At 39.6% G+C, this 17,642-nt stretch overlaps 1 protein-coding gene across 2 annotated transcripts in view; it reads right to left on the bottom strand.

Moving 5' to 3' along the window:
- The window catches only part of LOC129264287 (uncharacterized), a 57,034-nt gene that overhangs the window by 19,657 nt on the left and 19,735 nt on the right, over positions 1-17,642 (bottom strand). For both annotated transcript variants that reach the window (XM_064097635.1, XM_064097640.1), the window contains exons 17-29: positions 16,190-16,388; positions 15,483-15,651; positions 14,929-15,075; positions 14,366-14,588; positions 13,579-13,820; positions 12,854-13,102; positions 11,984-12,168; positions 10,957-11,198; positions 10,147-10,530; positions 9,240-9,315; positions 4,287-8,673; positions 3,643-3,746; positions 368-517 (exon numbers count right to left, since the gene is read on the bottom strand). In XM_064097635.1, coding sequence (XP_063953705.1) covers positions 368-517; positions 3,643-3,746; positions 4,287-8,673; positions 9,240-9,315; positions 10,147-10,530; positions 10,957-11,198; positions 11,984-12,168; positions 12,854-13,102; positions 13,579-13,820; positions 14,366-14,588; positions 14,929-15,075; positions 15,483-15,651; positions 16,190-16,388 — 6,757 coding nt within the window. The remainder of the gene's footprint in view (positions 1-367; positions 518-3,642; positions 3,747-4,286; positions 8,674-9,239; positions 9,316-10,146; positions 10,531-10,956; positions 11,199-11,983; positions 12,169-12,853; positions 13,103-13,578; positions 13,821-14,365; positions 14,589-14,928; positions 15,076-15,482; positions 15,652-16,189; positions 16,389-17,642) is intronic.

The following is a 17,642-nucleotide window of genomic DNA, read 5'->3' as shown; positions in this document are numbered from 1 at the left end:
CATTAATATACGAAGGTGTTGTTCCTCAACAAGTTCTACAGCATTCACTTCTTTTTGAAGAAATTCATTACACAAGGTCACAAGAGACAGGTGGTCTTGTAAACAGTCTTTCTTTACCCTAACAGTCTTGGGTTATGTTTAATCTTGTGTTTCTTGTTGTTTGGGTGGAGATTATGGGTGGGATTATAGAAATTAGTTCTTGGATGATAGAGGAAGTGTTCTTTAAATGCATCTTGGCAGCTTCTGACTGTGGTTTACTTAGAGGGGGCATTTCATAGGGCAGGCCATCTGATTCATACTCTCCTCTCTACTTTAACACAAACAAAACCAACAAGACCAGGCTTGAAAGACCAAATGATCAACTCACCTGGTGGACCTTGGATGATAGAGAAAGTGCTCTTGAGAGCCATCTTGACAGCTTCTGTCTGAGGCTTGTTTAGAGGGTTTAGGCGAGTCTCCTGGACATGCAGATCCTTCACCTTTCCACCTTCCTTCAGCGCAGTCTTCGTGATTTCATCTTGGGAAATGGAACAAAGAGCACATGGGTTATTTTTGGAATTATTCCTTTGATAAAAGCCAGAAATAAAATAATGAATAGATGCTCATATGGATGGAAACCTAACAACTCTTAACTATGTTTTTGTGATTTCCTTGTGTGGCTCTTATTGGGCCTAAATTGCTGTCAGGAAAAGTTATTACACATATTCTTAATGCAGATAAAATTGGAAAGCTGCGCCAAATAAGCTGGTAGTAAAATATGGCAAAGACTACTAGTATTCCAAAGCTGCATATCATATCAATGCAAGCTTGCAGGAAAAGATATCTACATGTTTATCTCTACATGATCGAAGTGAAGAAAATAAAATGCGTAATCTGAAAAGCAGAAAAGTCACCCAGTGTTTATGTGTACAAACCTATGGAACAAAACGGTTAAAAGCACAAGAAAGCCTACTTTCTAAGCCTGTTAATTGGAGCTATTCTTAAGCAAAATACTCAGCTGGTAAGCGGTGAAAATGCATAGCTGTATTAAGTAGTTTATTAAGCTTCTGATTGGAATGATTTGTCAATTTCACTTTTGGGTCCGGTCTGGGTATTTAAGTGGAGAAAGGGATTCAAGCAAAGACTAATGGCTTAAGTCATTCGATTGTGAAAAGCCAAATTTCAAGAAAATCCATGACTTGACAAGTGGAATGCCTCTGGCGGTCTCACCTGCATCACGCGATTCAATATAGCAGCAGTGCTGACTTTGAAAACTACTATAAAATAATTATTAAAAAAAAAACACCATTCATATAATGATACAATACTACGTTCATAGACCTTTGACCTTGATCATGTGACCTAAAACTTGTCAGTGAAACTTGATTACCCCTATATCCACATTTTATACACTATAGGCCTATCTATAAACTTTGAAAGTTATGACAGCAATCTTATAACAAGTGGAACGCCTCTGGAAGTCTCACCTGCATTACGCAATTCGATATAGCAGCAGTGCTTTCTTTGAAAAACAGCTAATGAATAATTATTCACAAAAGAAAACACTAATATGATAATAAAATATTATGTCCATTGACCCAAAATGACCTTTGACCATGATCATGTGACTTAAGACATGTGCAAAACAATAATTCATACTTGATTACCCTTATGTCGATGTTTCATGAGCAAGTAACATAAACTTCTTAAGTTATAATGCCATTCAACACATGCTCCCAACACAGCCAGAGTTCATTGACCTTTAAATGACCTTTGATCTTAACCATGTTCCTGAAACACACACAGGGTATTCAGGGATACATTGCTGCTCTTATATCCAAGTTTCATGAACTAAATCCATAGACTTTTAAAGTTATGATGACAATTCCACAAATACCCCTAACATTACCAAAGTTTGCTGACCCTAAATGACCTTGATCATGTGACCTGAATCTAGCACAGGATGTTCAAGGATACTTGATTGCTCGTATGTCCAAGTTTCATGAACTAGATCTATAAAAATTCAAAGTTATGATGACAATTCCTCAAATACCCCCAATATGGCCAAAGTTCATTGACCCTAAGTGACCTTTGACCTTTTTCATGTGACCTGAAACTCACGCATGATATTCAGGAATACATGGTTGCTCCTATGTCCAAGTTTCATGAACTAGATCCATAAACTAGAATTCTAAAGTTATGATGACAATTCCTCAAATAACCCCAACATGGCCAAAGTTTGTTGACCCTAAGTGACCTTTGACCTTAATCATGTGATGTGAAACTCAGGCAGGATATTCAGTGATACACTATTACCCTTATTTCTAAGTTTTATGAACTATGTCCATATTCTTTTGAAGTTATGACATTTCAAAAACTTAACCTTGGTTAAGATTTCGATATTGATTCCCCCAACATGGTCTAAGTTCATTGACCCTAAATGACCTTTGACCTTGGTCATGTGACCTGAAACTCAGGCAGGATGTTCAGTAATACTTCATTATTCTTATGTCCAAGTTTCATGAACTAGGTCCATATACTTTCTAAGTTATGATGACATTTAAAAAACTTAACCAAGGTTAAGATTTCAATGTTGACGCCGCCGCCGTCGGAAAAGCGGCGCCTATAGTCTCGCTCTGCTATGCAGCGAGACAATAACGTCTAGAATGGCCAAGTTCAATGACCTTAAATGACCTTTAACTTTGGTCATGTGACCTGAAACTCGGACGAAATGTTCAAAGATACTTGATTACTCTTATGTCCAAGTTTCATAAATCAGATCCATAAACTTTCAAAGTTATGATGGTAATTCAACAGATACCCTATTATGGCCAAATTTCATTGACCTTGGTCATGTGACCTGAAATGCGCATAGGATGTTCAGTGACACTTGATTACTCTTATGTCCAAGTTTTATGAACTAGACCAATAAACTTTCAAAGTTATGATGGTAATTCAACAAATACCCCCAACTTGGCCGAAGTTCATTGACCTTACATGACCTTTGACCTTGATCATGTGACCTGAAACTCACACAGGATGTTCAGTGATACTTGATTACTCTCATGTCAAAGTTTCATGAATCAGATCCATAAACTTTCAAAGTTATGATGGTAATTCAACAGATACCCCCAATTTGGCCAAAGTTCATTGACCCTAAATAACCCTTGACCTTGGTCATGTGACGTAAAACTCAAGCAGGATGTTCAGTAATACTTGATTAACCTTATGTCCAAGTTTCATGAACTAGGTCCATATACTTTCTAAGTTATGATGACATTTCAAAAACTTAACCTTAGGTTAAGATTTTGATGTTGATTCCCCCAACATGGTCTAAGTTCATTGACCCTAAATGACCTTTCACCTTGGTCATGTGACCTGAAACTCAGGCTGGATGTTCAGTAATACTTGATTAACCTTAAGGCCAAGTTTCACGAACTAGGTACATATCCTTTCTAAGTTATGCTGTCATTTCCAAAACGTAACCTTTGGTTAAGAATTGGTGTTTACGCCACCGCCGTCGGAAAAGTGGCGCCTATAGTCTCACTCTGCAATGCAGGTGAAACAAAAAAAGATAAAATCAGCTTATAATTGTGGTTATCTCTTTTTTATTTTTTTTTTCAAAGCCAATTCTGCCAATGTTTTTACAAAAAATCACTTTACCTGAATTAAAGACTCCATCATCAGCCTTGCAAGGTTTGCGTAGACAAATGTTGCGGATCAGAGGCGTCGTGTCTTCAAGCTTCCTCATTGAATTTTCAACCCGCCTACAAACGTCAAAACAGAATACACAACTCAACTCTGGACACACATTACAAGAACAAAATAATGTCATTCTGGACATTACTCAAATACTAATGACCAGTGTTACAGATGGAAAAAAGATGTATGAAGGATGTACATTTCATTGTAAATCACTGATACTATACAAAGGAGAATGAGGGGAAAGAACTGAGAAATAAATATTCAAAATTTTATCCACATCAATATTGAAGGGATAGCACAAACAAAAACTTACAATTTTAGTCAAGTACAGTAATTCCAGTTTTATGGAGGGCAATAACATAATGGGGGGGGGGGGTTACATTACACTCCAATTTAGGTTTTCAGTTAATCAAATAATGACAATCACAAAAAAGTGTGTATAAGTTTACTTTCACATGTATTTTGGAATAATTAATAGGTTTTCTTTTATCTCCTTTCATATCACTATTGCTAAAAGGTTAGACAGCCTATCAATTGACATTTTGATCTGAAAAGTCTTCACTTGACAAGAGAATCAAGAATTTTAACAAACTTATGCTTACTGATCAGGAGGAGACTTGGGGATGATTTCAATGGTGCATGTTATCTGCTTTCCTTCATGTTGATAGAGTAGTTTATCCTCTGGAAAGGGTATGGACGTGGTGTGGAGCTGGAAGGTGATGGTCCGAAGCTGGGCAGTCTTGTCAGTCTGGACATCTGTGGAGTACCCATGCGCTACGAAGGTCTGCTCAGTCCATGCTCGACGATTGTAAGGTCCTATTGTCTCTTGGTTCTTGGAACTTCTGTCCAGTTCACGCATCTTAAGGTGCTTTCGAGTTGAGATGCGCAGATCCTTGTAACGGACACAGATGAAATCTAGTGGGTAGTCCTCCTCATCTTCATTACCCTTTTCCTTCTTTGGTGGTTTCCCGGCGATACGAACAAAGCGTTGCTCTAGAAATGGTAGGGGAAGATTGAAGTAGCCCTGATACCTGTTGCCTTCTAATTTATTCCAGGTAATCACCACATTGTGGATGGTGACAGTGTCATCAGAGTTAACAGCACTGTAAGCACTAATCATTGACAAGATGGGAAGCCAGGACTTCTTGTATTCAGCAATGGATTTCTCCCTTCCTGGAATCCTGGTGGCAACGTCTGAAAAGCAATGGACAGGCTGATCACGGTGCTCTGCACACACGTCCAGGTGAGGCGTCATGTTGAAGAGCTGGACATGTGGAGTCAAGACACCTTTGAAGAGACGAGCATGAAGCTGGACTTGGTTCACGTCGCCTTTCCTGAAGGAACGGCAGAAGTCAATAAAATATTGCTGCTTTCCCGTCATGTCCACATACTCACAAGTCACTTCAATCGAGGACTGCTCATTAAATCTCCTCATTTGATCCATGCACTGACGAAGCTCTTGCCCCCCAGAATTGATGGCTGACCCAATGGCTCTTCTGATGGAGTCATGATCTCCTGTCTTTGCACTGTTACGGATGTCTTCCCAGTTGTCCTCTGGAATATGCACAATGTGGCGTCTATTATCCAGTTCTATGGGATCCTTTCTGTGTCCATGCCTCTGATGTCCTTCAAGTTTTACGTCATAGATTCGAGTCTTCCATGCTAGGTCAACAGATTCAGATGCTGCAGTGGTCTCTGGTCTCTTTGATGGTTTGAGGATGTTGAAGCCCAGTTTGCATTGTGTTGGTAGAATGTAGGGCCTATGTGGAAAGAGAAGCTTCAACCCAGAATCTGATAGTGTCTCAACAAACGTCAGTAGCTGCAGTGGTGCTTCCTTTAACTTCAGAGCCAGCTGAAGAGACTTGCTTTCCTTTGAGAAGCGCTGGGCATGCATAGCTCTGCTTGAGCAATTATGAGTAATGTTGGCAAGCTCTCGTGCTTCATAGGGACATGGCAGATTTTCCAAGCTAGCAATCAGCATCCGGTGTACCACAAGATCAATGAACCTGCGAATCGGTGATGTGAAGTGAACATAAGCTTTTAGTTTCAATGAGAAGTGGGCCTTCTGTTCAGGACCTTGCTGGTCTCCCGAATTCACATACTCTGAGCGCTCCATAATCCGATGAAACTGAGACAAAGCTACAGCTTGAAGAGGATGGTTTGGATCCATGCAAATCATGTTGATGACCTTATCCATTGATTTCTGAGTGTTCTCATTGGAGGCCTGAATAATTTCCTCCCATACTGGTTTGGTCAACGGAAGTACGGCTTCATCATCATCATCATCATCATAGTCAACATCTTCTTCCTGATCCTGATTCACAGTGGCAGTCAGCAGAATACTATTGCGGACACCATCCTTGTGTGTCTTCCTCCATTCCTCCACTTTATCTTGTGCTGGTGCTAACTGCCTTCGTAGGGGCGTACAGTCTGCATACTTGAGCAGAAGATGATCTGCAACAATTTCATTCGCAAGAACCATCATCTCTTCAATCAAGCTGTGAGCTAGTGGATCCTGCACCTCTCCATCATCATCCTCTGCATTGAACACATACTTCTTATCTCCCAGGCGGTGAGCCCGTTTCCTGCTTGCCAGATTGTGTAAGCAGCGAATGGGTTCAGCAACATCCTGTAATTCATCAGGGCAGTCTCCATGGATGATCTCTTCTGCCTGATGATAGGTGAGCTTATGGCAAGAACGAATGATTGTACGGAACACATTTGGTGGCTCAACAAGTACTCCATCAGAGTTGAGTACTACTATCAAGGACAAGGCCAGCCTGTCCTTATTAGGATGGAGACTGCACAAGTCAGTGCTTATCTTCTTAGGAAGCATGTGGATGGGTTTTTCATGGAAGGATGGATAGAAGGATGTTGATCGAATCCTTGCTTCTTCATCAAGGTCGCTTCCTTTGGGAACAAAGTATGATACATCAGCTATGTGGATCCCAACACTGTAACAATTTCCACTGATGGGTTCCAAGCTAACTGCATCATCCAGATCTTCCGAATCAGGAGGGTCAATGGTAAAGATCTTCATTTTTGTGAGATCTACTCTTTTCTCCAGGTCTGCCTTTGGGATGGTCCATCCTACAGGAAAGTTTTCTCTCAGGTAAGCGTTAACCGAGTCCTTGAACTTGTCTTTCACATTGTGAATCAGCTTCAGGATGTGAAGTCCCTCCCTCGGATTCATCCCTGGTTCAAGTTCTTCAATGACCACTCCTAGTGGGTATGGTGTCTTTGCATACCACTTCCAGAAACGAACAACAAAGAGCTTATGAGGGCGTTCTTTGTTATTGACGTACACATCTCTGTCTGGTGTAAAGCGGCCTTGTGTCTGAGCAGCAGCACGAGAGATGGTGTGTATTGTGACCTTTGTCAGATTCTTGTCTCTTGACTCTTCAGCTTTGTCTTCTGTCTTCGTTATGAAGAGCTTTGGGAATGTACGGTCTACTGGCACCATCAGGTTGTTGCTGAAGGGGTCTAGGGTACAAACAAGTTTGCGTAGATAGGGATCAGAATCTCTTTTCAGGATGTGAACAACTTTCCCATAGATTCGATTTTCTTCTTCCTCCTTCACAAGCAAATCGACTCCTTCCAATTCTTCTGTGCCCTCTGTGTTCTCTACTATTTCAACCACAACCTCATCATTATCTAATGCTTGCCCTCTTCGTTTCTTGCTGGTGATTGATATGACCTCTGAAGCTTCACGTTCATGAGGTATGGCTTCTGTCCTGCCCTTTAAATCATATCTGAAGGTGCAGACCTTGAACTTTTCAGGTTCCGTAACGGTCTTCTCCAGGAAGTCATCTTCAGTTTTTTCATCTGCCACTCCGTGTGCTTCATCTTCATCTGAATCATAATCTTCTACTTGACTTAGGGCCCTCTGCGGCATGTGTCTTGGCAGCAAAGCAATTCGTCCAGCCCTTTCCACCATACGGAAGCTGGGAATATTTCCGTCAGTTGGGATTGAAATATCGACATCTGGCTTGGATGGCTGACCTGTTGACAAAGTTTGAGGCTGCTGGGTGGGTAGTGTCTGAGTGGCTTGTTTTACAGTTTCTCTCTGTGGTTTAGATTTACTGTCTGCTTCCCTTTGGGTGGCACCTCTTTCTAAGGGTGCTGGAACAGGTTTACCTCGCTGCAGTATCTGAGGTGGAGGTGTTTCTTCAGGTTCTGGTGATGTTTCGGGTTCAGACTCTGTACCCTCACCAGATTCTGGACTTTCAATGGTTTCACCACTTTTCTTCATCTCCTCTTGATAGTCCACTTTCACTTGTAGACGGAGCTCTTCCAGGAGGTCATCATCCTGGATATTTATGTCCTCAAACTCATTTGTATCTTCAAACTCATCTTCCTCATCTGATTCATGCAAGGTATTCTGAGCATGATTTTGGACATGATTCAGTTCGGGTAGTTCTGGATATTCGTCACTGTTTAGTCGCTGATATCCTGCAGTTGCTCCTGCTGGGAAACTACTGCGGGTATTCCTAGTGGACCTACTCCATATGCTATTCCCATCAGTCCATCGGGATGGAGAACCACCTACATGGTTAGAAGCGGAAGCCGACTGATGTGTCTTTGGAGAAGCCGTGGATGTTGTCGAGGAAGATATTCCCTTCCGTGGTTGAAATGGTGCAGCAGTGGGATTCAGCCTCTGCTTTGCAGCTGCTATCTCCTCCTGAATCATATCCATGGTCATATCTGGTGGCATTATGCTGTTGTTCTTCTGGCATTCCTGCATGTAGCGTACCCATGTCATGTTGCAGGCCCCGACTGAGCAGAGAGCCACTGGGTCCCCTACCACTAGGATCAACGACTTGGCACGGGTGAATGCCGTGTTGAGGAGGCGCTCGTCAGACAGGAAGGCATAGTAGAACTCGTTTTCTTGATGGTTTCCTGACGCTTGTGGAATAGCAGTGATATGAGCCTTGTTGACCGTCTCTCTGGTACGAACTGTACTAATCACCACAGCCCTGAACTGCTTTCCTGCAAGTGTAAAAAGAAATGAATTATGAATTTCACTTAAGAAATTTTAAAAGACCAGTGAATAAACAACCAACAACCAAATGTTCATCTTAATACAAGAAATATCTGATTGAAAAAGATGCTTATACATCAATGTTTCCAATATACATTTACTGTCATGCAAATAGTTGTAAGGGAAAATAACATACAAGTTCTAAAAGAAAATTGCCTATAACCCTTCATGATAGTGCCTTGGTGTTCCATGTACATTCAGCATAGATTTATTCTTTTGTGATATTTGGTTTCATTGTATAGTGAAGTTCAAAAGAAGATCTTGGCTATTTGAATCAACACTGCTGAGCATCTGTCAAACAAAGAGCATAAGAATTGAAAAGCTCATGTGAAAAACACTTTTTTAATTTTTTGTTTTAAACAGGTAAAGAAGTAATTTCATTTCCAGGAGCCTTACAATGGAATCGTCTGGGTTGGTATCTCTGCATCATGGTGGATAAATAAAAACACTAGTTGTCATAGCAATATAATGAAAGTATTCTAATAAAAAAATAAATTGTAAAAGATATCTCTACCTTGCACATTCTGTACAGTGTCAACAGTGATTTGTCCCAAGCCTCTGCGCCTAAGCTCCTTGCGTATGATGTGCACCTAGAAAAAGAGCAAAAAGAGAAAAGATCCCCTCAACATTTCTACAACTTTCTACAATGTACAAGAATCAATCCTTCTCTTTACTTCTACATGTAATGATTATTGACATTTTTTCCTTCATTTTTATGTCAACATAACATAAGTCCTGGTGGGTGTTTCATGAAGTTGTCAGCACTGATTAAAATTGTCAATACTGACAATTTCAGTGAAATCCTTGGTTTTGATTGGCTGAGAGGCACTGGCCTCTGATAGTTACTAAGGTAACTGTCGGAGAAAGATAACTTGTCAGTGCTGACAACTTTTATGAAACGGCCCCCTGAACTTCAACCACACATGTCACTCAAATGCCTTGGGGAAACACATTTATATGAAGTACATTTTAACATTATAGGCTTCAGTCTATTAAAATCTGCTAAAATTACGGGAAGCCAAAAATGTCAAAAGTTTTGTTAAACTGTATGTTTCTTATGTTTTTCCAAATGCTTTAATGGTGAAGAATGCTAATTTGGTAATTATTGCTTGACAATTCTAAGCAAATGTAAATTAAACCTGTATTATGAGAGACTTGTGTCACAATTACCAAAACGTTAGAATGAAGAGTGAATTTAACGGGTTCAGAATACTGGCCAGAGGCAACAATAAACTTGCCAAATAGAGGTGGGAAAAACAAACCAACAGCTGAGAAAAATTGAGATGATTCTTCCGATATTGGTGATTCCAAAATCTTAAAGCAAGCACATACACATATTCTGAGGTGCATTATAACCACAATTTCCATGCGTCACCAGGTCAAGAACTTATCCCCACCATAAACCTGATGGATCTTCTTACCTGGAGGGTGTATGGGGTCAGAACAGCTATGCTCTCATCATCGACTGGACCCCAGGCAGGGGGCCAGTTCTGAACCAGATCGTCCACTCTGAAGGCCACTTCTAGCATCTCCTGTAAATTCACATAGGATGTTCCCATCAGCTTGTCTTCTCCCTTCACCACATAGAAGTTCAGAGGATAGAAGAGAGGATGTCTTGGGTGGGTACCCCGGGCTTCTAGGCGAGCACGGTAGTAGGAGGCCAGGAAGTCAAGGATTTCCTTACAGGACCTGTAGTTGTAGGTCAGGAGGAGGTGAAAGAAGCACTTGTGGTCGCGACTGTACGTGAAGAGTCGCTGGATCAAAGATTCGTTGAATTTGGCACTGCGGGCACGGGGAGAGTATACCTGTGAATGAGAGCGCAAGAATATTCATAATCTTACCAATCATTTGTATCATGGTACCTGAAATCATGATTTTAATCAACTTCTAATATATTCACAAAATGGATAGCTTTGGAGATGTATTCTTAGGCATCCATAATTTGAAAAATGAGATACACAAGGTTTGAAAGGATTAAGGATTAAGAAATAAGTTATGATACACGGTTGTATTTTTTTTAAACATAGATAATAATAAGTACATATAAACATTTACAACCAAACAGACTCTTTAACCCTAACATACTGTAGGGGTATTGCAGGAAACTGATAGATAAATCTTACATGAGTTAAACAATCCATCATTTCACTCAATTGTATCATTTCCAATCGCAAATTTCTCGCAATTCCCTGTTAAAAGTATTTGCATTTACAACTGATATCTGTTTATACCTTTGGGCTTATTTGTTTGTGATCACCGGCCAGTACGACACACGTATCATTTGTTGCCAGCTGAAGGGGAATGATGGCTTGCGTCTCTCTGACCTGACCAGCTTCATCGATGATGATGTGGGTGAAGTACTCCTTCAGGTCAAGATTACGGGTCAGGTGAATGGCTGTGTTCAAGGTTGCGATGACAATGTTGGGTGTCCGACGGTTGCTTTCCGTCTGTGTCTTGGCATAAGTGGCCCAGTCTGTGGGTGACATAATGGTACCACAGTCAATACATGTCTTGAGTTCATAAGAACTTGAACATCAAAGTATTGAAAACATGTGAATAATCTTGGACTTCTAAACCAGGAATGGTTTCATTAAATTATTCATAAAGTTATTCCGAGTTTATGACAGACTCAAATAAGGGCTCCAAACTGTGACCACCAAATTTTTTTCAGATGTGACACAAAGTGAAAAGATAGCAAATGTGCCATGACATTTTCTTGTTAAATATGATTAGAAACAAGATATGAAGGGGGAGGGGAGCCGAAGGGAGAAGACATAAGACAAAACCACTCCAGCAAAGTTTTAAGTGCAGTGCTTTGAGAAGCATATCACTAGTATCTTATTCTCGGATAATCATGAAACCAGTATGAAGAATTGAATTTATTAGCATCCAAAATGCAGATTTTTTTTTTTGCATCAGATTAAAAATTAACAAACAGAAAACATAAATAAAATGGAATTTAAGTACACAAACCAAACAGATATAGCCATTGGGAATTTTTAAAAACATAGACAAAGTAAACAGTTTAGTTGTGATTGCTTTAGAGCCTTTATCATTTAAATCCCCCCCAACCTGCCCTCTATATTGTTATGGATCTATTGTACACATGAATAAGATATTAGGGACAAGAGAAAGACTAAACCGTGTGCTGACACACAAATATGCTCCTGCTCTATTACGAGAAAAGCAACCATTCAATAGGTAGGAGACATTGCTTCTGACTTTTTGAGCATTTTCAAGCAGAATAAAGTCACTTACCACTCAGCTCCTGGTCATATGGATGTCTCAGGTTTCCCTGGTCGTCTTTCAGCACATACTTCATGACTTTCTCATGGATGGTTCCAGTCTGGCGAGTCACTGAATACATCCGCACCATGTAGACTGTCCCAGGATGTTCGCTACAGAACTCGTCTAAGTGCTCAGTGATGTACAGGTCAGCAGCACTGTAAAATGAAAGAAACACATTGCAAGAGAAGATTATATGATTTGGAAAGGTGAACAAAGGTCAAAGTTTCAGTTTAATGGGATATACTACAAAAAAAAAAGAGTTTCAGTGTTCCCCATCAGTAACCAAGTTGTAATGCATTCTAAATTCCTAGATTCAAATATGCATGTTCCACTAACGCTAGACTCATACCTCATCACAACTTTCAATCATCCATGAATGAATGCATGCATACCCCCCCAAAAAAAAATAAATTGGAGATTACCAGTGTTTTCTGATCTTACTTCAAGCTCTCTGAATAATCAAAGCCTGAATCAAATAGATGGACGAGAGTATTTGTGAATTGGGAAAGTCTTACAGATATCAACGGAGGGCATATTTAAATCCTAAACTGCATTTATTTTCCAAGAGCTTTTTAATTATTTTCCATTTTTAATTCTGAATGACATTTACTTTGATGAAAATTCCTACACTCTGGAAAAAAATCCTGTAAGTATTAGATCTATACAGTAAATAATTTTCCATTCATGAAGCAACTTAACAGAGACTTTAACAAACAGATAGACTCTCAGCCAATCAAATACAGGTATTCCAGTGGCTTACAGTCAAAATCACTGACAATGTTCCCTCATGAAACACTCTCCCAGGAACTGTGTGAGCATAGTCAGTCACTTATTACTTACCTATTGGATCTAGTGCAGATCAAGATGCGCGAGTCATTCCTGACGAGCATAGTCCGCTTTACAGAGTTGGCCATCGTGTAGGTCTTGCCGGTGCCGAACGGACCAAATATTATAACAGGACCTTTGCCTCGGAAGTGGCTGTTGCCACGGAGACCACCAGCAGAGCAGATGAAGCGAGCCGCTTTCTCCTGCCTTGGATTCATCTTCTCATCTCGACTCTCGACTTCCCTCCAGCTGACATACTCAAACCTGCCGAGATCATTTCAAAACACGTTCAACAAAATGACCCGAAGAAAGGTGACATATTTTTTCTCAACTGAAATTACAGAGATATCATAGATTTAAATGATCCAGACATCTCCTTTTTATACCTCTCCTAATTATACCACTTCTTTTTAAACTATTCTTCCGATTCCTCTTTATTTTTCTCCTAATTTTTTCACTGATTGAATAGTGGGGGGGGGGTGGGGAGGTTGGCACCTCTCTTATGGTGCTGCCCCTGCACAAGAACAGAATCATCATGATAATTGGTCATTCAATATTGATCGTGAAATAAAATAATTGCTACATACATGTACATCACATGATTTGGTATTTAAAATGATCACAAAACATGATTTTGTGGTCACCGTATGTCTACATTGCCAAAATCAGATGACCCGAACAATACATTAATCTATAATTGGAATACGAAATAAACATCGCTCAATCCCTGGAACACGTACTTGTCCTGTTGAGGATAAGGCGGGAAGAGGACGGTCATGCAGTTGAGGTTATCCACGGCATGGTGCTGGTAGACAAAGTTGATACGATCAAGCTGGAACTGGATGATCACTGGGACTACCTTCTGAGATGCTGCTTTGTCTCCGCTGAAGGTCACAAAGGATGTCAGGTTCTGCTCCTGGACACACTGGGCACTCAACTTGACACAGACATAGTCGTCTGATTGGTCCTTGGGCATGGCGTTCTGTGCGGAATCGAAAGCAAGGGTTATCAGTATTTATTTATCTTTGATGTAGATGTAGAAATTGGAAGCAGTGGATCAGATGGTGAGACAAATACAGAAAATTGGTATTGACTTATATTTTGAGAAGGGCCTTCGAGATGTAGGTTGATAATAAATTAAAGGGCATCAAAACACGACAGATGCAAGTGTTGAAGAAAGAATATGAGGAAGGTTGGATTAGAAATGGAAGATATTTTAAATGGGCAAAATGGAAGGAAAGGCGAGAGCATTTTGAGTAACAAGGACAATGAGGCCACCCACGTAATCCAGGGGGGGGGGGAGATAGTTAAAAATTGATCATTACTGCGACTGGAATGAGATGCCTCAGGCAGCTTTGAAGAGCAAAACTGTGATAAACCAGTTTAGACGAATAACAGTGATCTACATATGCTGACTTACCCCCCTCCCAACCCTCTCTAATTTCAATGGGGTAAACCGAAACTTTGCATGAGTAAAGTTGTGAAAAGCAAAGATGTAACCATGATTGTCAAATAAATCAATCTCACCTTGATGATGACTGCTTCATAGACCACATCAGATTCTTGATTGAATTTGAGAAGGACCTGGGAAACACTCTCCCTAACGATCTGTGATGTCTCGGAGTCGTCATACAACGGTACCTCAATCTTGATGGTACCAAAGAGTTCCCCATTAGAAGCGAAAAGAGTCCCGTAGGGGTAACCCATGTCAGCTTGGTTCGACACGGACATCTCAGAAGAAGTACTATATCTACAATGTATAGTCATAGAATAGAATTACAGAACATCATTTGCTTCTGAATCCATGGGCTATGACTCAGTAAATCATTATCAATTCTTTATTATCTGTCGAGGTGTGAAAGAAAACCTGTTTGCATTATAATAGCTCATTGAAATCCATGAAATGTTATATAAGAAAATGTGTAGGTCATAATAAGGAATTTTTCTTTATTCTTTTATTAAGCAGGATGATTTTCTTTGTGATAACAGACCTATGATTACTCAGCATTTCTTCAAGGATTATTTTCATGCTATTGAGACATGATTATTTATAATCTACTACGACATGAAACTATTTGAAGATACCATACCTTATGAGTCTATCCATGCATGCTAGTTCTTCTAGATTCAGCATACGATGCATGTGAAGTTTGTAGTTCTCTTCATTCAATCGTCTATCAGTCTCTTCATCCTCCAGACCTGACAGGGTTGTAGGTTGTTTGTAATGAGCTATCAATCTGAGGAGGGAGTAATGGTGGAGAAACTCAGCAACTTCTTTTTTTTTCTTCTTACCATAAAAAAATATAATAAATACTATAATTATCATCGCCATCATCATCATCGTCATCATCATCACCACCACCACCAACATCGAGAATATGTGAAGCCTTTAATATCATATTTTCTTTTTGTTTGTGGGGGGGGGGTTAGGAAGGAATGATAAAGGCTCCATGGACAAGTTTTGCCACAAACACACCTTTTATGTTAAAATCATTTTCAATAAATCCAGCCTCTAACATAGACTTTGGTCATCCTCTCTGTTAATAACTCAACCCTCATTTAAAGTTTGAAATTGGATGCCCATATGAGCAAGATATTTGGAAGCAGGATCACCCTGCAAGCATTCAGCACTTGTTTGACTTACTGTCTTTCCCACTCATGGATGTCTGGTTTGGTGAACGGGATGATCTGACTGTTACCGCTATCCCAGAGTTTGATCTTCTCCCTTGTCTGCTGCTGCTTAGCAAACTTTTCAAGCTCATTGGATGATCCAACATGGATGGAAAGCTTCCGCAACAATACAGGCTTCTCACCTACACATACCAACATTAAAAAAAGATAGAAAAGATATGTTGTAGGAAAAGAATATCATCAAGTGATGTTCATATCCATTGCAACGCTGTTCAAACATTTTCATCACTTATCCTACTCATTACAATTATGGCAATCACTGTTGATTGTTATAATCACCTAGATAATCAATATTCCCAACAATCACCCTTTTCTTCATATTTTCCCCAAACAGCACTATCATTTTCATTATCATCATCATATCACCACCATCATCATCATATCATCACCATCATCATCATATCACCACCACCATCATCATCATCATCATCACCATCATCATCATCATATCACCACCATCATCATCATCATCATCATCATCATCATCATCATCCCCATTACCACCATCACCACCACCACCACCATCTCCTCACAACCATCATCACCATCTCCACCAACATCATCCTCCTCTTCATCACCGGTATCAACATCACCACCAGAAGCATCACTTGCAATTTTACCAATCACCATCACGATCCCATTATCACCATTCTAACTTACCAAAGTCAAAGACAACCCACTGATGGAAGAGACCCAGGATATGAGTATGGAATTCAATCTTGATCTTGTAGGACGTTCCGCCGACTTCAGATATCAGACCACCGGGACACACTTGAGGGCGGTCTTCATCATCGGGTTGTGACAAATGGAAGTGAAGGCGATGCTCGTCATATAGGAGACCAACCCTCCTAAGAGATTTCTGTGAAGTGATTTTTAAATTGCATAATCAATTAGACCATCCACACCATAGATGACATTACAATGACAGTAAGCACTGGAAATTTAAAAACTCACAAGTGTCAGTTTCCATGGAAGGAACTTGACACATTAAGGATTTTTATTAAGTAGTAGTTTTATGTCTTAGTAGTTTATGAACACCAAGGTTCATGCAATGGTCTAAATATTCCTCCTTCTATCTCGCATGGTAAATATTCAATTTAATTCAATTCAATTCAAGTATTTATTTCCAAATTAAAAAGAACACAATGAGAACAAAATTATATGTAAATAAGAATGAAACAAAACAAAGGTATCAACAAAACATAACCGGAGCAAACAGTGGTAATGACAAGATAATGGTAGGTACATAGTTATAAAAATATAGATGAATAAAATAATGAATGGAAATGGGCATGTACAAAAAACCCATAAAAAGGCTTGCTAAAACGAATACGGTATGGATGCGGCAAGTACAAAGAACAAAGAGATAAGAATCATCATTTCATTAAAACAAAAAAACTAAATCAAACAAACATGATACAAACTTCAAGGTAAAACAAAACAAAACAAAGATTATCTATCTTTCCCTGGCCTGAAAATACCTAAAGGAGAAGACCAAACCTGTGATTGAATAGCTTAATTAGCTAAGACCCCCAATGTAATATACAGTGCATCCCAGAAAAAACGAAACTGAGATTAAGCGATGATTTATCATAACTTAATCACAAATACAATAGACAAATGACCTACCAATGTAAAGCTTAGAATCTCCTCTTTCATCTGATATTACTTAGATTTTTCCCCATTCACGCATGAGTGAGCAAAAACAATTTGAAGGATACCAAAAACTCATTTGGCGGGGGTATCCGAATTTCAAAAAGAAAATCACATGCCTAGAAAGTTCAATATCTGCTCTTTATTTGATACCTTGATCACAAAAAATGGTCAAGCAGTAAAAAAGTTATTTTCCCTCCAAACAATGCTTGTATTTCCATAACTTCATTAAATAAACGTGTTTTCACCAGTTTCCCACAGAAGCAATCGCATGGTTAACAAAAGACTTAATGCATGGCTGATCATCAACAAAACGGAGTGTCAAGTGAGTTTGAACGCTAGCCTGTAGAACCTCTTAATTTTATGAAATTATTGAAATTCAAGCCTTATTTCAAATAACCAGAACTTTTTTATTTTTTGACCATTTTCTGTAATTGAGGTATCAAATTAAAGAGCAGAT

Source organism: Lytechinus pictus, chromosome 1 (assembly GCF_037042905.1).
Source record: "Lytechinus pictus isolate F3 Inbred chromosome 1, Lp3.0, whole genome shotgun sequence".
NCBI classification, from domain to species: Eukaryota; Metazoa; Echinodermata; class Echinoidea; order Temnopleuroida; family Toxopneustidae; genus Lytechinus; species Lytechinus pictus.
The sequence above is the reverse complement of the archived record's forward strand: the minus strand, read 5'-3'. Positions and strand labels throughout refer to the sequence as shown.